Source organism: Myripristis murdjan, chromosome 16 (genome assembly GCF_902150065.1).
Source record: "Myripristis murdjan chromosome 16, fMyrMur1.1, whole genome shotgun sequence".
NCBI lineage: Eukaryota > Metazoa > Chordata > Actinopteri > Holocentriformes > Holocentridae > Myripristis > Myripristis murdjan.
The window spans coordinates 3,532,301-3,559,443 of NC_043995.1; the positions used below are offsets into that span (position 1 = coordinate 3,532,301).

Here is a 27,143-nt window from a genome sequence, read left to right on the forward strand (position 1 = left end):
ACCTATGAAATACCTCTGCTGGTGTTGTGTTTCAGCACAGCCATCTGCAGCCTCTCTGTCTGTCTGTCTGCCTCTCTGTCTGTCTATCTGTCTATCTATCTGTATGGAGCAACGTGTCAAAATTAGAAACATCGTGACCATCAACACAAGGTATAAAATGATGCAAGGCAACCTGGCCACTAGCTGCATTTGTTGCTATATTTTGGGACTTTTCAGGCCACTGATGACTTTATTTCTAAAAAAAAAAAAAAAAAAAAAAAAAAAAGTTAATATCAGCAAATCGAGCAACTCTGTGACTGATGGCGAACCATGTTAATGTGCTGAATCTGTCTAATCTAAAATCGTCTGATGATCACAGCACTTTCCACACGCACTGCAGCTCTGTCCCCCCACAGCACATGGAGACTGAAGTAAATATACTGCAACTTTTTGAGAAGCCAGCAGCTAATTTCCTTTGGAAATAATAGGCAACTATACTAAATTTACATCGATAACGTACAACAAAGACGTCCAACAAACAATATGCAATTTTTAAAGGGACAGTTCACCCATTCTGAAAAATGTGATGCTATTTCACTCCCCACCTCAGCTGTTCTGTAGGACAGTAGTGGTGCTATCTTCCTCTCATTGTTACTGAGTGCTGGATACTGGCTGGATGCTCCAAATGCTAACTGTTAGCCTCCTGCCATTGAGCTGGACTTCCCCCATGCTAACAGTCTTAAAAATAACCACCTTAATCCACTCAAAGCAGGTTTAATATCACTTTACAAAACTCCATTGCACATACGACTACTGAGTGCACACAAAGTGCAGTTTTGCTCTTGTTTCTGTTTAACTGTTTTTTTTCCTGTTATCAACAGAACTTCTGCACTTCCTGTAACAATCAAAGGAAGACAGCACCACTACTGTCCTACATAACAGCTAGGGGGGAAGTTGAATGATGTAAAGCTTTTAAAAATAGATGAACTATCACTTAGAACTCAACGTAAGACTCAAAATCAAACCATCTGCAGATGTCAGCTGACAAGACCTACCTTATCAGGAGCCAAGGGAATTTAAAGTGAATGTTGCTCTAGCCAGTCAAACACTTACACAAGCTATCTGAATTATAATAATAATAATAATAATAATAATAATAATAATAATAATAATACATTTTATTTGGAGGCGCCTTTCATGTCACCCAAGGTCACCTTACAGAAGATAAAAGCATAAAAGAGTCGAAAACATAGCATAATTATAGAGAAAATGGAAAAAAAATTCAACCTTCCATTACAATTGTGGTGAAAACTAGTATCAGCAGGAGCCGTAATGGGGCATCAGCTGGTAAAGAAAAGTTATTAATGCAGGAATCTCAAAAAGGACCTCATGAAAATCCTGCAGTCTATAAGGCATATCAGGAAATGGATACTGATGGCGAGCATCAAGCCAATTCAGTGCTACACCGGTTGCCTGTGGGAAGCCGTTAACCTGAATAGACTGTAATGCAGTTCTTTGATCAAATTCCAGACGCATGAATATGTTTGATTATTATCCTTCTAATCTTTCTGCTCTCTGGTGGGCGACCGGTGGCCAACACTAACCGGTGCACAGTGCGACCAGAAGAGGCAGATGAGCCAAGACTAACGATGCTCTTGCTCGTTTCCTTCCCATCCGTCAACAGAGAAAGTCACACTTCCAGCTCCCAGCGGGCCAGCTTAAGGCGGAGTGTTTACACAAACTGCTGCACAGCCTCATGAATGAGTCTGCTGTGCTGGAACACAACACTGGCTGCATTGACCAGAGGTTCAGGGGAGGGCTACAGCCGATACACGCTGTGGACAGTGGACACACACACACACACACACATACATGCACACACACAACCAGTGTAAGTGCTGGGCATTCACAAATACAGCTCAGTACTTGGGTTCCGCGAAAATTGCCTTCTTGAAGGCTGATACTGATATTTGGACAGCTGATATTTTGTGCCAATGTTTAATAACTATTTTTCATTTTTTTGGCATGAAAATTTATGCAGTGTTCAATGTTTCTCACCATCAGGATGGAAAAGCCTCTCTTTGCAGCTCCTTAAAGCAGAGTGAGGCGAGCTGCACGCATAGCTGAGCAAAGTCAAATCAATGAGTGAACAATAACAGTAATAATAAGAACAATAATCATATTGACTGGTGGTCAAGGATGCACCTCCATCATATTAGAAGTGGACAACACTGACTGGATAATTGGCAGTGTTCATGTTGTTGCCTACAACTATGACTAAAAATATTCATCAGTGAGTCCCTGGATGAAAACGAGAGGAAGCCTAAACAAAACTGAACCTCTGTTGACAAAAATTATAACAAAATAGAACGACATATTTGTCAGAGAATAAAAAAGAGACACAAATGCCAGTCTATGTGATACACAGCTCCTGATCTCCTAAGAACAGATATCTGAGCAAACTATACTTTTGATATTAAGCATAAAAATGAAAGCCAGATACAAAAAAGAAGATAGTTATAATGAAGAATGTAGATCAATCATTTATAAAGGTCACTCAGAAATAATGCAATGAGGAATAATGATATGTGATATTCAATTATTGCCCTTTATATGGCCTAACCCTTATGGACTGACAGGCACATGCTACTGTATTACAGATTATACTCAGTACACACACATATACTTACAAACAGTGTAGTAAGCAGACTGCCTGTCATCAAATACATACATACATACATACATTTGTGTATTCTAGTAATGTAAGGTCCACTGGGGAATTCTGGGAGGGGGCATAAGCAAACCACTGCTAAACTGCCTGAAGGTTCGGCAGCATAAAGCAGAGTCAGACCACATTACCACTGATTTATATGAACTTGACATGAAAATGATCTACCACAACTGGCGCCGCTGTGGTCTCTGTGTGTGTGTGTGTGTGTGTGTGTGTGCACGTGCATCACCCTGTCGCAGTCAAGGAACTAAGACATGAGTGAGGCAAGTGATGTCACATCCATACACACACATACACACTTGCGGGTGCTGTGCTCTCAGAAAGCAGACGAAGGCCTCTTTCCTCCCTCCCAGAGGAAAGCTGATGTCACATGGGAGCTGTCACACACAGTGGACACACAGCGCCTGATCCCTCTAATCAGTCACTTCATTACTCATCACTCCCATTACATCACATGCCAATGGCAAAACACTAAAGCATGTGCAGTGTGGACAAAACACTGTTGTACTTTAAAGGAATAGAGTGGGTTTGGGGGAGATTGTCCCGTTGGTGAATTCAGCTGAGTGATGACAACCGACACACTGAAATCATCCGTGTGGCCCTGGGACATCACTGGCTTCATGGGAGCACTTTAACATACACTGTGTTGAATGCCAGTAAACTAGCAGATTGTCAAAAGTGACAAAATGAGAACTTTTATCAGCTAGATAGCTAAATGTGGTGTATATATATCTATATATAGATATATGTAGATATAGATATATATACTGTATATATTGTAGGTTGTTGTACATTGAGCCTCTCTATCACTCAACAGAAGGCATCTCTGAAAGTAGTTCCCAAAGTACAGTCAACATACACTGGCATAAACAAGCAATACTTTAATTTCACTCTCATTTTCCTCTCTAGAAGAGAGCACCAAGAGGGAATGGGTAAAGAAGATGACTGATTATCAGTTTCACTGTCTGTTATTACCTCCTTAGCCACAGTGCAAACAGTTGCGTAATTTTGTGCAATGTCATCTAAAAGTTAAACTTTCTCAGTATTTTCTCACTAAATCTTTCAAGGTCTAATATGCTTTGTGTCATTCACCTGACCTTGACACAGGAGGGCATTTGCAAAAATCACGAAGAGTTTAAATAAGCGAGCCAGGAGCGAAGTGGGGCACATCTGTCAGTGACAATTCCATTTCAAATAATAAAACCTCAAACGTCTTCCTGACTGGAGGACCTCAGAGTTCATAGGCGGAGGAGGAAACCTGTCTCAGGATCCATCAAACACAGGCTTCCTTCCTGAGGAGAGAGGGCTTAGAGAGCTGGGCTTGGCTGCGCTCTGCTCTCTGGCCTGCATAGCCTGTGAGTAGAGGCTTTGTCAGCAGAAACGATTGGCTTCATGAGCCTCTTCCGCTCTCCAATGACAGAGTTAGTACCGCTTTGAGTGCTGGACCTCCGGCTAACCTGTCACTATTTTCTCAGATTAACTTTTTCTTTTTGAAAAAAAAAAAAAAAAAAAAAAAAGGTGATGAACAAAGAAACTCATTCATAATTCACCTACTGAATCAGAACACATAACGCATACACATAATTCTAAAGTTTGTATTATGATGCCACACTAATAATAATCATTTTAAAATTAGAAGGCCCCCAAATGAGGTACACATTGTGCTGTGGAGCTCCATTGCATAGGACTGATTCTGAGGGGCCCTTATGGGAAGATCTTCGTTGCTAATACAGTGTTAAATTGTATAACTGTCCACACTTACTTCTTAGATTAGAAAAGTCATTCTTACATTTCTGCTAATTGGGATATTTCCTAGTGAATTAAATATTAGTGAAAGGAAACACTCTGATATTACCAATGGCACTCTGTGACCTGTGGATCCTCCTCCAAAACTCCTGGAACCTCCTCAAGAAGTCCTGGAACCCCTTCAAGGACCCCTGAAACCTGCTCAGTAACCCCTGGAACTCTCTCAGAAATCAGTGTAACCTCTTCAAGAAACCCTGAAACCCCCTCAAGAAGTCCTGAACCCCCTTACAGATCACTGGAATCCCCCCCAAATACCATTTGAACCTCCTCAAAGACCCCCGGAACCCCTGCAAGGATCACTAAAACCCTTTCATGGATGCCCCTAGGTATCCTTGGAACCGACTTTCCTAGCAACTGCCTCATAAATGGAGTGATGTCTGTCTACTCTGGATCTGCTGCAGATTTAGCTTTACTCGTTTTCCAGTGGTGATGTACAAAGAAACTGGGATTAAACTGAAGCCTAAGAATGGCTTTCTTCCTTACTGTGAATCCAGCAAAGAGATCTTTGTTGCTTCAGAGTGACTGTGATGAGTCATCGTTCAACAGGCAAAAACAGGGATCAGATTTAACCGAAACACCTCAAAGTTTTGAGAGCACTGAGGCAGCACGGATATTGATTGTAGCACTTTGCCAGAGCAGATGTATTACAGTCCCTGAAGCATATTATTCACAGAGAGTATCGTTCGCTCTAGCTTGACCCATTACTTTGATTTATGTTACTGCCATGTAGGCTGTCCTGGTGGTTGAGGCAGCACATTTTCATACCATATAACTGTATCCAGAGGTCAAATCACTTGTTACATGTCAACCCACATGTCTCTGAGTCTCTTCACTGTGAACTATCACTGTTAGCGCAGCTTCATCCATGGAACAGCTGAGTGCCTTCCTCTAAGCCATTTTCATTTCTTGATGCATCACAGTGCCTATTCAAGGTGGATGTGACCAGTGTTGGGCAAGCTCTTTGGAAAATGTAGTGAGCTGAGCTACCAGTTACTGTACATCAAATGAAGCTTCACTACACTGAAGCTCCCCACCAGAGAAATACAGCAAGCTAAGCTACAATACAGTGACAAAATGTAGCTTAACTACATCAAAGCTACTTTTTTTTTTTTTTTTTTTTTTTTTTTTAACATTGAACCAACTTCATTCCAAGTCACTGCTATCTTAGTGATCAATAAAACTGTCAGGCAAACAGAGTCAGGTAAAAAATGTTCAGTTCAATAGTTGAAACTGTGTTTTTACTGCTACAAACCACATGCTGCACATAAGAACAAAAAGCAGGTGGTGTGGATATATGTTAGTGTGTGTGTGTGTGTGTGTGTGTGTGTGTGTGTGTGCGTGCGCAACTGTGTTTGCATGTCTACTAAAATTAGGGCCCATTTGGAGGACAAAGTGTAAATGACCTTAAAACTTAATAAGTTGGTTCAAACCACAGGAGCAAAAGAAGAAATGTGTTCCCAACAGTAACAGCTTGGCAAAAAATAACGTGGTGTGTGTGTGTGTGTGTGTGTGTATGTGCGTGAGAGAGAGAGAGAGAGAGAGAGAGATGTCTTACAACATCGTCATCTTCCTCCTCCTCTGTCATCTTCATCACCTGTGTGCTCATGTACAGCAGACAGTTAGCACAGGTATGTGACGGACAAAGGAGTCCGTCTGTCAGCTGCACCTACAGGTCCAGGAGCAGCGTGACGTCACTCGCTGCTCCCGGTTAGATTTCAAACCGCAGCAAAGCTCTGCTGCATTTAAGGTTTAGAAATACCTGGGAAAATGTAGCTTCTGTGGACGCTACTGCGCTATTTGATCAGTAAAATAGTTTCACTACTAAAAAGCTATTTGATTTAGAAAGCAGCAACGTTACGACCACGCTACTGACAAATTAAGTTAAACTTGTAACGCCGCTACTGCCCAACACTGGATGTGGCTACGTACTTTACATCTTAAAGGAGCATACCAGTAATTTTTAATGTCTCATCCATTTATTTACCCACATTTTACATGACAACAAACCATTTTGCAAGTCATTTGGAGGTACTAAAGATTTCACAGCACATAATCAAAATCCCTTCATTTTCAAATTCGAATTTTAGGTTGAACACTCACCTTATAATGTTCTGCTTCTGTGGAAAACAAAATCATCCCCATTCATAAACCACAGAACTGATAACTGGCTGTGGAAAGCAAACATTTCCCAGGGGACTATTTTCTGGTGGTTCATTCTGCACAATTTCATGTCATCAAAACACAACAGTGCTGCTGCTTTTAGGAAAACTAATGTGGATAACGTTATTACAGTGATGGAATGCTGCTGTGAAGAAAGTTTGAAGTCTCTGAAAGTTTTTTTATATTGTAGTGAAATGAGTGGAAACCAGTGGCTGAATAAAAGGTAACAAATACTAAAATATGACTGCTTGCTTCAGGACAAGATCAGCAGAATGTTGAAGTACATTCATTTTGTAGATATAAAGCTAAACATGCAAAATCACTGGTATGGTCCTTTAAGAGTGTAATTGTAACTAATCATAATGTGGCAAGTTTGTGGAGCTGAGGTCATGACCTCATGACGGCTGCTACTATCTAAACAACAGTGGAAGAAGACCATGTGCCAACACCACCCCTCCCAGCAACCATCTGACCCCCGCCGCCCATAAATACACTTCCTGAGTTTAGGGGGTCTTAACTGCAGGCCGCAGCTGACCAAACTCTGTAGTCTTTCCACTCTCACACGAGCGGAGCTGGACTCCATGCTGCAGGACACGGTTTGTGAGGAAAAGATGTAATGATTCAGCTGCGGCCGGCCTCTGCTTTACAGAGTTGCTTTACACACCATCCGGGGGTTGGAGGTTGCAACATGAAAGGGTCGTTATAGTCTTGGCTGAGGACGAGCGAGACACCTGCAGCGGGCAAACATCTGACCTCTGAGACAGAGGGAAACAATTTAAGCCAAAACTGTTTAATTTGGAGTCGGTTTGGGAGGAATGAGGCAACGCACGCTGCCACACTTTGACTTCAACTGTTCTTGCTAGGCAATGAAAGGATTCTTGCCATTTCACATTTTATTTTCCAAACCTCAATCTAGCTCTGCCATGGCCCGAACAGGTGAAAGCCATATTATTCAGCCACAGCCGCGAGTTGAACAATAATAGATTGAACTGGCAGGGGGAGACGCTCGGTCTAAACGAAAACATTTGCTGTGAACTAATTACACTGTGATCCCAAGCTGTTACGAATTCAGCTGCGACTGTTTTCGCAGATGTACTGGCATGAGCAAATCCACATGTACACACGTGTCTCTCAGAAGTGGTAGTGGCCCTGGCACCTTCATCATCACCATAATCATCTCTCTCTCACAGACACACACACACACACACACAAGGTGATATTACGGGGTGTTTTGTGTAATATTAAAACATTTCAGTTACCGTGGAGACCTTTATGATATTACATGTGGCTTTAATAAAACATAACATTAAGCGGTATATATTTTACGAGGAGATATTCTTTTTTTTTCTCACTGCAGGAACAGTGCAATGATTATTTCTGTTTGTGCAAATTCCCAAAATATCTGATTTATTACTTTGTAAAATTACCGGATGCAACTGTTTACTACTTCGGAATCACATTTGCCATTTGAAAATGGAAACAGGGACCAAATATTGGTTTGCAGGGATGAAATGCTGCGACTGACTTGAGGGAAAAGTATTTGACCTACTTTTGAGTATTTCTCACTTCTGCAAGACATGCACTCGGATTCCCCCTGAGGTTCATCTGTGGAGGGAGAGTCTGCTCTCTTTCATGGGGCATTAGAAGGATAGTGGAGAGCTGAGGAGGTGCAGAGCTGAAGAAAGAGAGGCATTAGCACACACAGCGACAAATGCTAGGACACAAGGTGAGCGTGCGTACGGCTGAAAAAGACAAAAGAGGGAAACAATCTTAATAGAAAACTGATCTGGGAGGAAGGGATGATTCTCACTGTGGTAACGGCACATCATCGCCGAAGCTGAAACCATGAAGGTGATTTATGGGAAAGGAAACCCAGACAAGTTGAGAGAGCGACAGTGACAAAGCAGAGGAGAAGGAACGAAAGAATGATGAAGAGCGCAAGAGATAGGAGTGGACGGCAACAGACGCACAGCGGCCAAAGAGGAAATGAAGGAAACAGCGAGGGGACGGCGGCGGGGGCGGCGAGTGTTGGGCGTAAGAGAATAAAAGAAAAGTCAGAGAATAAGAGGGGACAGAGAGGAGAAAAGAAGAGGATCTAGAGCAGGGGAATGTGAGACGGAAGAGAGCTCCCGCCTGTCTGGTTCCCTGCAGACGCCTCCGCCCAGCCGCTCACCTGCCAATAGCAAATTGAAAACAACTCTGCACATAATCCCTGGGAACTAAAATACCCGGCGCTTTGAAGCCCCATCCACCACGGCCTGTCAGTCTCCAAAGGCCCAATTCCCAGCAACAGATAAACACACATATACAGAGCACAGATGCACATGTGCACACGCAAGCGCACTCTTTTTTGCACTTATGTACATCGCAATCACTCAGGCATGAATAAAAACACCCAAACAGAAGCACAGATATGCACATGCACATGGTCTTATGCGTGTTTATAGAGACCACATGCATGCTGGGATGGGACATGATCAGTGAAGTAAGGAGGGGGGCACCCGGCAGACAAATCCAAACAAACAATATGAATAGACAGATGTTGGTGTGACGGGCTGAAACCCTGTGTTAGGACGGTGCCAAATCTGAAGTAAAGACAACATCAGTGATCTTATATAGCTGCTGGCTATATCACTGTTGGGCCATGACCTAAATTTCTTGAGTCAGTTTCCAGTTATTTTAATATGACTTCTGCCGATTCTTTTCAACAGCCAAGAGCTACTTTCCCTAGTAGAGCTGACTGACTGATAATATACACACTGCAAAAACGCAAAATCTTACCAAGATTATTTGTCTTATTTCAAGTCAAAATGTCTTATTTCTAGTCAAAATATCTCATTACACTTAAAATAAGACATGATCACCTCAGAGGTAAATTGTTTTTAGACAATTTTCACTTGTTTCAAGTGAAAATTCACTTGAAACAAGTGAAAATTTGCTTGTTTCATTGGCAAAATTTGCCAGTGGAAAAAGCGAAAATTCACTTGAAATAAGTGAAAATTAGCTAGAAACAAGAAACAAATTTTGCCAATGAAACAAGCAAATTTTCACTTGTTTCAAGCAAATTTTCACTTGAAACAAGAGACAAATGTCTAAAAACAAGTTACCTCTGAGGTGATCATGTCTTATTTTAAGTGTAATGAGATATTTTGACTAGAAATAAGACATTTTTGACTTGAAATAAGACAAATAATCTTGGTAAGATTTTGAGTTTTTGCAGTGCACACGGCAAAAACTCAAAATCTTACCAAGATTATTTGTCTTATTTCAAGTCAAAAACGTCTTATTTCTAGTCAAAATATCTCATAACACTTAAAATAAGACAGGATCACCTCAGAAGTAAATTGTTTTTAGACAATTTTCACTTGTTTCAAGTGAAAATTCGCTTGAATCAAGTAAAAATTTGCTTGTTTCATTGGCAAAATTTGCCAGTAGAAAAAGTGAAAATTCACTTGAAATAAGTGAAAATTAGCTAGAAACAAGAAACAAATTTTGCCAATGAAACAAGCAAATTTTCACTTGTTTCAAGCAAATTTTCACTTGAAACAAGAGACAATTGTCTAAAAACAAGTTACTTCTGAGGTGATCATGTCTTATTTTAAGTGTAATGAGATTTTTGACTAGAAATAAGACATTTTTGACTTGAAATAAGACAAATAATCTTGGTAAGATTTTGCATTTTTGCAGTGCAGTATAATCTAGGTCTTATACAGATTATCTTCTTTCTAGACCACTCTACATTACAGGCCACTCTTTACATTGTATTTATGATGCTTTTAAAAGTGATGTCCCAGTGATGTTCTACAGACAGGCCTTTTCAACCAACATGCAGCTGGTTCAGTTCAGGTCTGCTAACCTGACTGTGACCCACTCTGAGCAGTTCAACCAAAAATAAATTGGTTCAGAAGCTGAATAGTTGGAACCAAAAAATATTTTGGAGATGAAGTGGGAACCGAGATGACAACAAGCATGATCGTGCATTATTGTACAGGGACAGACAGAGACAGCAGGGAAATTGAAGAAAGAACCGTGATCTGCTGAGGAAATAAAATTATTCCTTTCAATTTGGACATCTCCTTGATTTCAAGGAAAGATGGAAGGGAGTGCTACAAAAAGTGTCTTGAAAATGCTGAAGAGCGGGTGAAGGCTGAGTTTGTTAGAGCCCAGGATCAAATTATCAACAAGTTAAAGAACTGAAGGAGTACAGAGACCCTAGAAAAGGACTTGGTGAAACTTGGTGCTGGACGGGCTGATATGGGGCAGGATTATGAACTCCTTGACGGTGTGCTGGGTCCTAAAGCAGCAAACAGCAGACTGAGTTGAATTCAGACACAGCAGTGCTGGAGTCAGTGGCCAGGGACCCAGCGATCTGAAATGGTTCCACTCCAAACTGGTGCAACAGGTGTGTTAGTCAGTACCTTGGTTCCAAGAGTGCGAGTGGAACTGGTTCTAGAGCCAGAGCTCTTCTGGTCAAAAAGAGGTAAGAGAGACTTAAGAGGCGTATTCAAAAAATGTGAAAAGGTGGCACATCCCAAATTTTCAAGTTAAGGAGGAAACGTCTTCCTAGTGTGATGTAAGCCACACACACGGGTCAAATGTATATTTTGTGCTCCTTGGCTTAAAAACTTGGGATGTGCTACCTTTTCACATTTTTTGAATATGTCCATTGGATTTTGGGTTTAGCACTCCACTGACAATCACATTGTTGAAGCAAAACCTCTTCCAGCACAGACCTAGCAGTTGTTCCAGCTGCAGTTAATTTCTTTAAATACCTTAATGAACATTAGCAGTAGCTTCTGGGAAATGTAAATTGTACTTAACCTGGATTGCATCTGGTTTGATGTTGCAGTCTATAAATGACTGATGCTTTAGATGGGATGCCTTTTCCTGCTAATAATCATGTCATGTCTCTGATTGTATTTAACTATTTTTAATGTGTGTGATGAGTGTTTATGTATTTCTTGTCAGGTGGCAAATGTACTTCCCCTTGGGGTATTAATAAAGTTTTGTAAACCGCTGACACTCAAGTCTCTTTGTTGTCATAAATAAACCAGTTCACACCTTCTTCTCTGACTGGACAAAAAGCAAAAATAAATAAAACTGACATCAAATCGATGTTGATGTGATGGCCTGCGCCGATGATGAAAACCCATATAAATACAGCACCAAAATGAAAGTTGAGACATCCATAGCTGTTACTTGCATCATGACCAAAAAATCTTCTTGGTATCGGTTCAAAACAGCTTCCCAAATCTCTTTTAATAGGAACTTTTATTGTGCCGTAACAGCATACTGTGAAAGTGCCGTGCTTGTTGCGGTGGATGTTGAACTTGGCCACCTCCTATAAGTTGAAGTCTGTCAAATGCCTGCTGCGATGGCTCATTTCCACTTTTTTGCTGTATGGCAACAAGGCAATTAGACAGCGAGGCAGCGGCGGAGACGGACGCACTGTGACTCAGCCACATGCACGGTGTGTGCACATGCAGAGTAGCAACAGCGCAGACAAACCTTGCCTCATTACTCGCTGAATGACACACACCGTCGTGACCACAATTACGCCAGGTTCTACTTGACCATGCTGTTACATAACACCAGGCTGAGGGAGCGAGGCTGCCAAAAACGCCGTCCAACCTCACATCCACCATCTGAGCTGAAGCAGCCAAACCTGCGTGGCGTTCACATCGGCCAATCATCTCACTCCCCTTCGCTTTACACTCCTGTTAAGACTATCATCTTACACAGGACTTGTGCCGTTGCTGTAAACAATACAGAAAGTGCTGGAGGAGAAGTTGTTATTCTTTTTGCTCTCTCACTCAATCGCTCTCTTTCTCTCCCTCTGTTACGCAATACCGCTTGGCCACAGTGGCTGTGCAGTTCAAATGGCAGCAACGTCCAGGTCTTGCGTAAGTGAACAGAAACCGGGCTCTCAACAACAACCCTGCGGTGAGGTCTGTCACTCAGGCGAATACCCCGAGGTCTTATGTTTTCAGCCGTTGCAGCCCTCCCTCCAGCTGGTTTCTCTCTCTGATCACTCCATCACGGAGGATGACTGAATCGCAACGATCCTCGTTCAGAATCAGAGACAAAAAAACAACAGTCCCGGGCTGCTACCTTTGCAGCTGAAGGTTGGCACTTCACCGAAGTAAAAGACTAATGGTCAGTTGCCATGCAGTCTGTTTGCAGCAACGCAGTAACAACACCGTGACTGTAATTCCCATATGGCTACGCTGAAAAATGCAGGATTGATCATGGTGACAACGGCATAAACTGAGTCAAAACACAAGGGTAAGAAGGTTTACTCTCGTCACTGTGGCTGAGCAGCTTTTTTGTGTTATTGTACCTTTTGAGGGCTTTTTGACACCAAGAATATTGCTCTTATTTGAGTATGTTTTGATGGAAGAACTGAATCGTCCACTGCAATGCAAACGTTTTAGGCTCTCCACTGGCACTGCATTAGGAACTGGCCACCTGTGGAACCATTCATGATGAATGATCGGGCACTCTCAGTAATTAAAAGAATAGTAATAGAGAAACAAACATAGTATTCAAAACATATCCCTCCCTAAATAACTACTCTTTACTCTAGCATCTGTAGGAGCTGTGGGCAAAAGTCACGGGACCATGGATAACTATGGGTGCCCTCCATTTGGAGTAGGGGGTGGGGGGGCATTGTGATGGTAATCATATCACAATCTGATCATGATTAAGCTACAGCAGTGTAGTGGAGTCCAGGGGTCCCCAGGGGTCCTTGAGGGGCTTCCAATAAAAAAAAAAAAAAAGTTTAAAATAAAAGTTTAATTTCACTTCATTTTAATTTCACTGTAATTTAATTCAGTGGAGATTGTTAGAAGGCAGAAAATGTGTGAAGGCTCGTTTTCACATTTTCCTCTGTTTGGTTTAATCTCACCACGATTTGTCAAGGTTCAGGTATGACATCTAAACAAAACCCTTTAAAACCTGTGCAGATTCTTTGGCAACTAAGAAAAAAAAAAAAAAAAGGGAAGTCACCAGTTCATCAACAACCAGAACATTAGTTAAAAAGAAATTCATTAAAGAAAAAAAAAATATTTAAAAAAAAAAAAAATAATAATAATAATAATAATAATAAAATAATAAAATAAGTTGTAAACACATACGTATCAAGAAAATTGAAAAGATGAATCATAAAAAAAACTCTAGAACTTCAGAATATTTGCACACAGAAAAAATAATAAATAATAAAAATAAAAATAGAAATGCAAATTTGCAAAAATATAAAATAAAAAAATGACAGGAAAATGTTATTTAGTATTATTAAAATTAGATATTTAATCAGCTCAGTGATGCAGCATCAGCGTCAGTTCTTTTACAACATATCAGACACCAAAAAAGAGTCCTTGAGGGACTTTATTTTGGTTTATAATCATGAGGACAAAAGGAGGGATCCAGAGCATGAAAATAGGGTCAGGCTGGCAAAACCAGTGTGTGCCGGTCAGGTTTTGGAGGGCAGCCAGTCATTCAGTTATCAGCTATCTTCTACCTGTTACTTATTTATGCCCCTGCTCGTTTTGCTGACATTTTAACAGAGAACTGTATCGCACTGAAAGTTCTGCTGACACTTGGTCTGGCTCAGTCTGGTGTACTGATCTCGGTGATGCCAGCATCACTAGTCGGTGTTGCATGGAGGTAATGAAGAGAGAGGCCATCGAGAGGGTGCGTCGCATCCATGACACTGTGTGTCCTTGTTTATTGTTGGCAGCTAGCCAGGCCATGGGCAGGATGGCCACCTGAGGTGTGTTTTAATGGCTTTTAATGCACTTTGTGGAGGCAAGGCAGGCCATTGAGCTTTGTATAGTTCCCCTTGTTGGGAGGTGTATTGCCTTGCCTGCAATAGTTGAACCTTTTTCAGTGGTTTGTTTCACTCAAAGTAATCTTGAATTTCTTCGTCTTATATTATTCTTTTTTATCGCTTTTTATGCAATACATTCATATCAGTCTTCCACCCCTACTAGGGTGCTCATTTAATGCACTGTAAGTGAATTGCCAAAGGCTGTAATTACAGACTCCTGCAACATGGTGTGGTGTTGTTTGACATGTATGAATCATGCTGAGAAGGGCTCTGCTAAAAACATCCATGCACTCTGAAAATATATTCTAAATTCTAAAGTCACGGCGTGGAGACTTTTATTCACTATTTGTAATTTTTTACGTTCTTACACCCATACACACTGTTGTAGAGTTGAGTTCTTTGCACTCATATTTTCACCCAAGTTACCTGAATTATTCAGAGCACTGTATGTGGGCTCAGTGCGTCCACTAAATAGCAGATGTTGTATGTGATGACAGGTTTGGGAACCAATAAATGTTCAAGAATGAAAAGCATCCTGCACCGGTGACAGAGGGCTGGTGGCCAGCTGGTGAAGGTACCGCGAGCAGCTCGAGTGAAGTCATCTGCATCGCACAATCGCGGCGGCGAGCTCTGAGCCCCGGCGCTGAAACGTGCCTGATTGGCGGGCCGTGTTTGTGTTCATGTGTTTGGCTGTTTTTACAAGACTCCCTTCACAAACCAACAGCCGCCACACGACCCGGTTTATTTACAGAGGTGCAGGGGAGATAGGCCAGAGGTTTCACTTAGACTAACTAAACACTATCCATCACACATGCAGGCACCAGAGGCTGCACAACACACACACACACACACACACTGGGCTTTCAACAAGCTGCCACATCAGAACACACAAACACAACTGTTCACAATACAAACTAACAAAGCGCACGGTGCTCATACCTACACATTCATTTCAAAACACACCAAGTCCTGTCCAATCCCACCCGTCCAAAGGGTTTTACACAAATATACACACATGCTTGCAGACACAGGGCATTAAATTTCCATATAAAGTGAGCTACTCCTTGCAGCCTAATGCTTTCTGCTTCCTATTAAAAAAGTGACACATCCTTCCTGCAGACACTTTAAAGGCCTGATTAGAGGCCCGCTCTGTACCTCTGCAACTCGTGCCAAACAAGAGCTTCTTTCTTACGCCCCCTCAGCCTTTCCTCACCACAGGAATGTCTCTTCCCGGTGCCACGGCTCACCTTTGGGAAGCAGATAAACGCCTGAACGGACAGTTTGCTAAGCTCTCAGATCCCAAGCTCTCACACTTGTGAACGTTCAACTGATCTCATATATTTTTATCAGGTTGTTTGTGTGTTCGGATCCGTGCCTATTTGAGAGCAAACGGCACCACAAAACACTCCGGATCCAAACAGTTAGAAAGCACTCACATAAAGTTTTTCATGTGATTTTGCCAACACAAATGCCTGATGTTAAAAAAATGTTCCAAGTGTTATGTGGTGAACTGTTGCCTGACGGTGAGCTAATTAGTGCCTTTGAATTCAGATTACTAAATAAATCAGAATGCAGCATGTGGTCCACATTTACTTTGTAAATAACAAGTAAATCTTCGGCTCACCGCGTTCACTCCCCATAACAGATGACCTCTCTTTAATGATGTTTGAAATGCTCGCCAAACATTCTCCTAATAGAGTTTTGACAGGTGATTTACAGTGGTGGGCGCTCCGTGTCAGTGTCAGATGTGCTGATGGTAGATCGGCGCTCCAATGCGTGCGCGCGTGTGTACACGTGTTTCCAGCGCGGCTCCAAACCAAACACCCGAGCAAATCAGATGCCACATATCATTAAAGATAAACATTCACGGTGAAAGAGCAAGTTTTATCAGCGACTAAACGAAACAGTCGGGAGTCTGTTCGGCCCTGCTGGGTAGCTTGTCTGTTTTCAAGGACAGCTCCCACTGTGAGGCTGTGTGCTCCGCCGTCCACTTCAGAGCTCTGCTACTTTGACAGATTCTGCAAAGATCAAGGTCTGCTTAAATCTCGCAGAATGTGTGATAACGTCGGGAATATATGCTAGAGTGTGAATGATGCTCTGAGCAAAACATGCACCCTGACATGTTATACAAACTGAGTACAATAGTGTTCTGTAGATGGTGTGGTAGTGGCCTCGAGGCAGGCTTGCACGGTTCAAATCCCCACACTGGCTGGGAAAATGTGAGCGGGGAAAGTGAATGAATAACACTCTCCATCAGTGAGCGCACGTGCTCCCTCAAATTTTTGGAACTCAGATTTTTCTTTGCATGAAACATAAACTTGTATTGGACGATTCTATTGCAGTTGCAGCATAGATGAGTTATTTTCTCCAAATCTGTGGCTGAACCAATGCAGAACTTCGACAAGTCCTCCACACTGCAAAAACTCAAAATCTTACCAAGATTATTTGTCTTATTTCAAGTCAAAAATGTCTTATTACTAGTCAAAATATCTCATTACACTTAAAATAAGACATGATCGCCTCAGAAGTAACTTGTTTATAGACAATTGTCTCTTGTTTCAAGTGAATATTTGCTTGTTTCATTGGCAAAATTTGTTTCTTGTTTCTAGCTAATTTTCACTTATTTCAAGTGAATTTTCACTTTTTCCACTGGCAAATTTTGCCAATGAAACAAGCAAATTTTCACTTGTTTCAAGTGAATTTTCACTTCGACCAACAGCAGCATTTTCTAAGTTAGCGCCCCCTTCCAGTGGCAGGAGAAATCACACAAGCTGCGGTGCACATGTGTCAAAACAGTCACAGTTTGGTTACGTTTAGGCACCAAAAAAGTTGGTTAAGTTTAGGGTACGGTTGAGGTTAAGGATCTTTGTCGTCATGGTGACAATAATGAGCACACAGAAACGAATGAAACAAAACAGCAAGAAACAAACACCGGACTTGCTTCACGCTGGAACTTCACTATCCAGCTTGGAGGTCTTGTATAGAAGTTAGAGTGCAGATCGGGCTGTAGATTTTTGTCTGAACCCAACCTGAGCCCGAGAGCACAGCAACCGAGCCCGACCCCAACCTGACATTCTTTTTTTTGTGTCTGATCCCGACTCAAGCCCCAGATTTTGCTTGTCCTCCATCACAAGGTTACATTTACCGCCTGAAATAGCCTACGTGTTGCCTTCAGGGTCATCACGTAAACTCCAGCTCCATATAGGAAGTTACCCAGAACAGACAGTAGGTCCATCTTTTTTATTTATTTTACACTAGAGTTTCACTAAAATAACTGTGTGACTGAACCCAACCCAAACCTGAATATAATTTATAAATTTTTGTTCGAAGCCGCACAACCCATCAGGTCCCGACGGGTCCTGAGGGGTTCCAGTGGGCTCCGGTCAGGTATCCACTCTCTAATGGGGGTGACCCATCCACCGCCCCACCTACCTCCCAGTGTGGATTTTGTCACACCACATTATTGTTATTTACACAAACAGTAGTGGATGATTGACTTTAAACATAACTATAGGTCATACTAAGCTGCTTGCACAAACAACCTAGATTTCAGTTAACTTTCCCTGAATAAATAAAGTGAAAAAGATACATACACCATTCATATAGTAGGCCAAATTGTGACATCTTTTTGTAGTTGCAACATGAATACATCACATAGTTTCAACATACTGTTGAGGGGGGAGTAAAGACCTATAAGAGCAGAAGGCAGCACACACTGGGGTCAGTGTGTTCACAGGCTGCTGGGGAAACCAGGGAACTCTATAGCACACCAGAGACATACAATAACCTGGAGGGCAGACAGGCCACGCCAAAGAGGCAATTATGTACACTCAGCTCTTCTACCAGGCATGCAAACAGGGAAACATTGTGTCAACCAGCCCAGACCATGAGACTGGCTCTTTTATAGCTGAGGCAGACAGGGGTACGCCATGCAGGCACACATATCTGTCCTACAAAGGAAAAGAACAGTAACTGCATCAGAGGGTAAACGGAGAAAAATCACTTCAAATTACTGACAAATGTAGGGCTGATAAAGAAGTAGAAGGTATATCATTGTCATAAACTTTAACCATGACCTTTGACCTTTACAACACTCAAAATGTACGTATTTACATTAAGCAAAATTGAAGCTTGGTTGAGTGTTGGGATGTGTGTTATATGAGTGTGTTATTGTTGCACCGTGCTCCCCCGTGCTGCTAATCCACAATAGTGTATTTATATCTCTCCATTCACTTTGGAGCATGGTAACACAGCTGACAAAACACTTTGAGCAAATAAAAAAGATTCTGGTCCTGGTACGCATTTTTTCCTGTGTAATTACAGTTATTTGTGAAGGAACAATCAGACTGCTTCCTGTTTCCTCATGTAAGTTACCTGCAGAAGTGACATGCCTGATCTACTTTCCATTTCAAACAGGAAAATAACAAGAAAATAGTGCTTTAATCTCCTCAAAAATGGGTGGACTCAACTATAAAGCCCAACACTAACCAGTTGAGTTTTGCCTTGGCCTTTTTAGAGCAGATACTGTATATCCAAAGGCTATAGTCCAAAAGAAAATCCTCCCAAGAAACAAACGGATCACAAGCACAGAGCACACCTGTGAGCATGACTAGCAGCCAAGGTCAGGAGGTCAAAGGATGTGTCGCATCATTCTTCCTGCGATGCAGCAGAAAGTTAGACAGCAATTTTCCAGCTATCCAATTAGCATTATCTTGCTAACCTGCAGCAACAAAGGACATGGCTGTTGAAAATAACAGAGCAATGTCTCTGTTTGTGTTTCAAGAGGAGGATGAGCAGTAGCCGTGGGTTCTTGGCGTCCTCCCAGGGAGGAAAGAGCATGTGCGGATTTCCCATCTCACCCGAGCCCTCTGCCTGGATAGAGCCCGTTTCAGGGCACTGACAGAACGCACGGCTGAGACATGTTCGACTTGGAGAGGAGTTCATGAAAATGTGCTGCTTCCATAACAGCAGGCACATCAGGGGCGGATCTAGACAAATATTCATGGGGTGGCAAGAGGGTGGCATGGAGACTTTAAGGGGTGGCAGAAATATATATGCTGATTTAATACCAAACGATCACATATATCAGTATTTGCTTGGAAAACCCCCAAATGAGGATATTTTAACTCAAAAACATTCTATTATTGTGGTACATGAGTAAAGCATTGAATAGAAAACCAAAAGGTGGCATTAGAAATATTTATTTATTTATTTATTTATTTATCAACCCCTTAAATAGTGGGAGTGTCATCTTTTGCTGCATTTACTTGCACTCGGACATTTGAGTCTCGTAACAGCGAGTTTCCGAACAGCCACAATTAAAAAATAAATAAATAAATTGACTGAAATTGGGGTGGCAACTAGGGTGGCAAGGCATTTTTCTAGAACCGCCTATGAGGCACATGCCCCTTTCCAAACAAAATGTAGAAGATAACCAAAGGAAAGACAGGTTTGAAGAAGAGTATGCTACATGATCATGGCCTCACCATTATGATCTTAATAAGTCTGTTTTTTACTTGGAAGTGCACATCTCCATGCTGACCACTGGATCTCATCTACCTGGGCACCCACCACAAAAAGGGTGTGGTGTGTCACTCTTTCCATACATACATCCATACATAAGAGGATGATCAGGGAGCATGGAGCTTCTAGGAGGAGGGAAACAGTGCAGCTCTTGCCATCCAAGGAGTTATCAATATATACAAACACACACACAACCACACTCTCTCAAACAAAGCTCAAGCCAAGACGCCACATTTTGTTTGGAGCTCCACGCGCATGGACACACACACACACACATGCATGCATAATGACCCTCACATACACAGATAAACACATAATGGTTCTCACAGTGTTGGATACGCTCTAACTCGCATTTGAATGGTTCACATAACTAGATGTTCTCAATTTTGGAACCTTTTCCTGTCGATTATTATGCGCCATGCACGATGCGTGCTTTCAAACCCAAGTCAGCCATCATCAGCGATCATCGCAATATGATCGGAATGCATAAACGGCTTTGAGAAATCAACAATTTTGTGTACCGCCGAGGCAGCTGTGTTTCCGATACACAGTTGCTCCAACGGAATGGAGCGGAATTGAATTGCATTGAGAAAGAGAGGGATGGGGATGGGGATGGGGTTTGAGTGTGTACGTATGTGTGTGTTTTGGAGGCGAGGAGGGGGAGGGGGAGGGGGAGGGGGTCTCCCTCCACAGCCCAGCAACAGTGGCTCTCCTGCTGGAATTTTCCATGGAGCAAGTGGCAGAGCAGAACAGAGCAGCGGCATATAGCAGCCGCTGCACACAATGCCTCGCAGCTTACTGGTTGAAATAGTGCACTGTGGGCCCTGCCAGAGCCCTGTCTCGGTGTCTCCTGCACCCCGCCCCCTTCTCCCCCACCTCCGCACTCACACACACACACACACTCACACGCACTTACCCACCTAAACCCCCTCCTTCCTCCCCCGAAACATTTTTGTATGGCTTCCAGTGCCGTTGTGCCCCGCGTTGCTGCCTCCGAGGACTTCCTGGCGCCCAACCAAATAAGGCTGATACCCTTGTGTGTGTGTATGTGTGTGTGTGTGTGTGTGCATGCGCTGGCAAGATATTCACTTTCACACCGAATCACACACAAACAGTCTCCACATGTCAAGTGAAGGAGAAAAAAAAAAAAAAAAAGCGGAGGCCTATCAGCTGAGGGGTTAACTGGTGGTTCATCTCTCTGCTGCCTGTCATCATCCGTCTCCACATCTAAAGAACTGGCCAGTGTCAGAAGTTAAGATGAATAGGAATAAATTCTGGCCTTTTTTCTCTCTGGATGTTGACTCAGTATTATTTATACCCTGTAAATGCTTTCCTGTCTGCACTTGGCGCTGGGCCAGATCTATTCATATTTAGGGTATTTATACAGCAGGCAGGGCCAAGGATAACATTTAATGCAAAATACACCTCGGGGCTTACAAAATGTCTTGCTAATTTATTTTTGCTTCGTAGCATGTACTCACATTTCTGATCTGAAGGGGAAAAGCATATTGGGGTTAATGGCCCTGTAGTTTGATTTCATATTATTTTGGTGTTTACACAGCCATGCCTTTTCTGCGATATTCTTTTGATCTGTTGATGGAGAAATTCATCATTTCCACATGGAGGTCAGAGGTCAGGGTTAGCTACGGAGCAGCAGCCCTGGAGCTGGGAGGGATTCAGAGTCTCGCTCATGAATACTTCAGCAGGAGACTGAACCTTCTGCTTGAAGGATCCCACTGCCTTTGGAAATGAGTTCGCTGTTGAGAAAAACTGCATAAAACTTTAAATAAGTGGGAGACAAACAAAACAAAGTGTGAAAATAGTTGGTTTCAGCAGCACAATCCACTTTACTACACACTAAAGTGTAAAAAAATGACATTTTGGTAGAGTGTTGGGTTGCAGTGGCATGTGTGTCCTTGCTGCAGTTCCGATTGTGAAATACATATTTTTGTGAAAAATCATTTTCGTTGTTGTTGTGTGTGCAAATTTCAGTTGATACTCTCATTAGATATTATTACAGAGACATTTGATAATGTACAATAATGAAAAAGTACAGCGGACAGTCTTTGCGTGTCGAAGGCGTACTTTCCCTGCCAGACAGCAGTATTTTCCTGGTGGCCCCTGATTGGTTGACACGTGGAAAATAACTGAATCTGAGATGGACAAATTTACACCCAAACAATGTTGCCAGATTGGGTGATTTTCCACAGCAGGGACTACAGGAACTATGATTATGCCAGTGACTTTTCCCGTATTTCTTGTTGTAGGTGTTGATGAATGTGCAGAGTGCTCGGTTAAGGCTGTGCTGCTGTGGTGAAAACTGGAAAGTCAAAGCAGCTGCTAAGTCAAAACACCAAGAAATACTTTTTTAAACTTTTAGAAACCACTAGGCAAGGTGATAGCTGCTAGCCACCAGTAGCCAGCTCTCTGCTACACTGAATCAAAAAAGGACTAAAAATAACACTTTTACTACATAAACAAACACAAAGGAAGCACAGTATGCCAATATAAAAAACAACAAGCCCTGGTACCCATTTTTTGTTTTTGTCAATACAATTATTTGTGTATTTATCAGGTCTTCTCTTCCTGACGCAAGGTTACTGTGAATAAGTTTCCTGTCGATGCTACCTGCCGGATCTCCATTACATCTCAAAGGAAAATAACAAGAGCCATTTAATTATCTAAAGAAATGGGTACCATGATTTGCTGTTTTCTAATCCACTCTGCTGGCATTTCTTTATGTGCTAAATGTGTTATTTTGTGTGCTTTTTGCTGTTCTATGGAAGTGAATGGAGAGAAACAAATCCAGTACAGTGGATTAGCAGCCGACAGGAGCACAGAGCAGCTAATGAGGAGATTTCACCGCCATGTGGACTCATATCACACCCAGGGAACCCAACACGCTACCAAAGTGCAATTTTGCTTTAAAGTATGATAAAGGTTTTTTGATAGCATCCTGTGAGTGGCACATGCCCATTTTAGTTGGATGTGTTACTGTGGTGGAGGGTCCATTGGATTGGGCCTCATAGTCAAAGGTGAAATTGTGATGGGTGAAACCACCTGAACCTAACTTACCCGTCTATTTAGGGCTGATAGAAATGTTTATGAGGAACAGTTATCATAATAAGTAATACGAAATTCATCAAAAAGGGAGTAGCTTAGTACTTTTCTTAAAAGAGTTAATATTTTATCATCATTTTAGTTGCTCATGATGACCACTGACTGGAGGTCATAGTTTAACTCCCTTATGACTTTCCACTACATCACTGTAGACAGTATCCATATGTATACAATTAGTGAGGCAGTGGTTGTTCAAAAGGAGGGTAAATAACTACAAACTACCAATATAAACAACACTAATAGTAATTTCCAGGAACTATTCATTTCTGCTTTTTTCACTCAACCTTCCGACCTCCAGATATGTCGTCTACATCAGTTTCTATTGCACTTCGGTGAGTTTACCTTCCTCTATATCCCTGAACATACAACACACTGGCTGAAAAAAAGAATCCTTCACTCAAGATGATGATGGTTTCCTGCTTACACACACACACACACACACACACACACACACACACACACACACCCACACACAATGCAGCCATTTTTAAAGGGAATTAAGGGAAAAGTCTTGGATCAGTGTTTCATTGTGGTCTGCGTCTGATTGCTCATAACTACACAATAACAACTGCTCATGGCTGGGGCTGCCACGATGTCACAATTTTAACTTCAACACCAATATAATATTTGAAATCTAAAAAGTCAATACTACTGTAATACCACCGCAAACAAGAAAAATCATAAAGCAGTGTCCCAGACCAACCACTATAATTTATTTTAACAAGGTTGGCTGCCTGACTTTGTCAGTCCTGTCAGTGAAATAGTTCTATATTTGGCTCCTGGCAGCGGTTGTTCAACAAGTTCAGGTGAACTGGGATCCAGTTCCAGGCGTGCTGACTGTTGGATGCTGCTCTGTGTTTTCAGTTGTTAGGCTCTGACTGCTGCAGTTCACTGTCAAGAGCCACATGACACTCTGTCTGTTCCAATACTACTTTTTCCTCCTTTAAAGCTGCAATATGCAACTTTATTCACATTAAAATACAAGTAAATAAAGAGGATATAATCTTCATTTGTCTCTATGTTCATGCCTAGGTTTGTTATATTGGTGCAGCCAGTGATCTGGTTGTGGCTATCAGGGTGAAGCTATCAGCTACAGAGAAAGGAAGTCATAAACACAAATGGAGGATAGAAGTAAGAAATCTGAAGCTATGTTAAAGCAAAATCAAACTGAATTGAAATGGAAAGAGCTTTTTTTTCAGTGTAATTACAAGTATTTCTGAAAGTACTATCAAGATGTTTCTTCCTGGTGCAAGGTTACTATGAAGAAGTTTCCTGCAGGTGCTACCTGCCGGATCTACTTTCCATTTCCAATAGGAAAATAAGAAGACAAGGCCCATTTAATTTCCTCAAAAAGTGGGTACCAGGACTAGTTGTTTTTTATGCTGCAATAATCCACTTGGTTTGCATTCATTTACATGTACTAAACATGTTATTTTGGAAGATGTTTTACTGTGCTAAGGCAGTGGATGGCAGAGATACAAACACAGTATTGTGGGTTACCAGCCCAGGGGAGCTCAGATTTCACCACCATGTGGACTTGTATTGCGTCCTGATAACTAAACAACCAACACTGTGCCAAAGATCAAATTTCCTCTAAAGAAACACGGACTCTATCAGGATTACCATCTGAATGAGATATAAGGACTAAGATCTGAAACAGACCGGACTGTAAACTGCTATAAGCCTGAGAAGTTATGTCATCACGTGTGTCTGATTTGTTAGCTTTTTTGAGACTTCAGGGTCAAAAAGTAGATTGTCTGTGGGAGAATTAAGTTTTCATAATTCCTTCAAAATAATTTTAAACATTTTAATTTGAACATTATTGTGCAGTTTTAAAGAACAAATTGCAAACAATGACTCATTACACGCAAAGGAGTTGTAGATTCTTCTCTTAATACTTTTCTCGTCATCCTTGAACAAGGAGAACAGATTGGATAAAGAAACAGACATGGCTAGCTAGTTAAATAGGCATTTTTTGGCTCAGCAGCAAGCTAGAAAGATTCTGTTCATAAATTTGTCGGTTAAAGCTGGTGACCGGACAGCTAGCTACATATTTAATATGCCACAGCGTTAGCTTTTCGCTAGCAAAATAATTCCTTTTGGTTTGAAAGTGGCAGCAGAATTCAGCAACAGCCTCAGAGCTGCTGAAAGGTTTATTTTTTCACTTTGACAGAGCCAGGCTAACGACTCCCATAGACTTCAAGTCTTTATGCTAAGCTAACACAAAATGCTACCCATAGGAACCAAACCACTGGACAGAAATGAAAATGGTATCCAACAACTTGTCTCAGTCTGGGGAAGGCAGAGAAAATGTGTTCTGCCCAAAATGTTGGAATATTTCTTTAAGAGAAAAACATGCAGATAAAAATGCCCAGCATCTCAAATTACAGACAGGGATGATTTGGTGAAAAGCCAACATATTTTCCCCATGGAGAAAATGTGTTGGATATGGAACTCCACCTTGTGGGTAAATTGCATGTGACTTGTTAGGGCTTTATAGGTAGTAGACTGTTGTGTTTTTGATATAGCTGGCTAGGAGCACTACATCAGCTCCCAGAGTTCATCATACGGGTGAAAAGTGGAGCTTGTCCAAACATGACCTTGACCAGATGAGGGGGAGGAGTGGGGCACTAACAACACATCCTGCTCCAAGGAAGAAAGAAGCTGCACATTGCAGTGTTAACTATTCCAGTCTGCACCTTCACACTCTCTGGAGGCGACGCTGACATGCAATTTCAGCTTGCAGAACACTTTTGCGCAAAGTATTGAATGTTTATTTTTTTTAAATCCCTCTTTCCTAACACTGACGCACTGGTGAAATTTGGGCTTGAAGCACCCCATCTCTCCAAGGAGCAGCACAAGTTCACGTCAGGCTGAGGCGCTGCTGATGTGTGAGCGCTCCAACTCTCTGCTGCTTTATGGCTGTTTTCCCCTCGTGCTGATCCAGCAGAGCATGATGGGACGGATTTTCCAAAACAATCACAAACACACGTGACCAAAAAAAAAAAAAAAAAAAAAAAAAAGAACACTTGCTCATAACTGTGTGTGTGACACAGCCAGCAAACTTTGACACCCAGGTAACATTCGTGCGCGACTAATGGGGCTTGCGCACACAGTTCATGCGCTAAAGGCTGGGTGATGATTTCATGCACCTCTCTCTCTCACGCACACACACACACACACTCACACACACTTACTCTCAGATGGGTTGGAGGGCTGCATGTCGATCTTATGCACCTCCTTGGCGTAATACTCCTCCTCGCTGCGCTGCCGCTCGCACGTCGCCGCCCGCTCGTTCGCCTTCTCCTGCAGCAGGTCCCGGGTGCTGTTGTAGATGGCGATGATGTCCCGGGACACCTCGTCGGGCTCGGGGAAGTCCTCCGGGGGGCTGGTGAGCTTCAGTTTGCTCAGGATCTGCCCCCGGATGGCCTCGATGCGCTTCTTCATGAACTGATCCATGTCCAGAGTGCTGCATGTGGACAAACTGAGCGCCACCGTGGCTAAATCCAAAGTGAGGAGAAGGCTGAGAATATACAGGTTCATCTTCCCCAGCAGCTTGTTGAAGTCTCGGTGACAAAAATTTAACAAAAAAAAAAAAAAAAACAGCAAAATTAAATCGAGAACAAGTTGGCCGGGGGTAAATTTAAATATGACGGGGTAAACGCATTGCGTAGGGAAATATCAAAACGGTTCAAAAGAAGGGGAAAGCATTTATGCGCATGAGCGAGTTTCACCCCAACAAAAAGAGTTGTTCGAAAATATGTTTTATGTCCCCAGTTTCAGTAAAGTATCTCTGAGTTGTACCTGAAAATCCATTCAATTGTCTCGATGCAGAGAAAAAAATCCGTTATTCGGGCAGAGCGGACCGCACCGATCTACGCCCGTCTGATAAACGCACGCAAAGAGTGCGTAAAGGTGCTGCAGAATGTCACCAAAGCCGGACACGCGGCCATTCAAAATGTTTTCAAATATCTCTGCGAAAACGACGAATCACCT

The 27,143-nt window shown here is 42.1% G+C and overlaps 1 protein-coding gene across 1 annotated transcript in view; it reads right to left on the reverse strand.

Annotated features, from left to right (window-relative positions):
* The window catches only part of tgfb2 (transforming growth factor, beta 2), a 41,186-nt gene extending 14,043 nt beyond the window's left edge, over positions 1 to 27,143 (reverse strand). Inside the window, exon 1 of the mRNA XM_030072906.1 lies at positions 26,345 to 27,143. Within this exon, the coding sequence (XP_029928766.1) occupies positions 26,345 to 26,690 (346 nt within the window). The 5' untranslated portion in view covers positions 26,691 to 27,143. The remainder of the gene's footprint in view (positions 1 to 26,344) is intronic.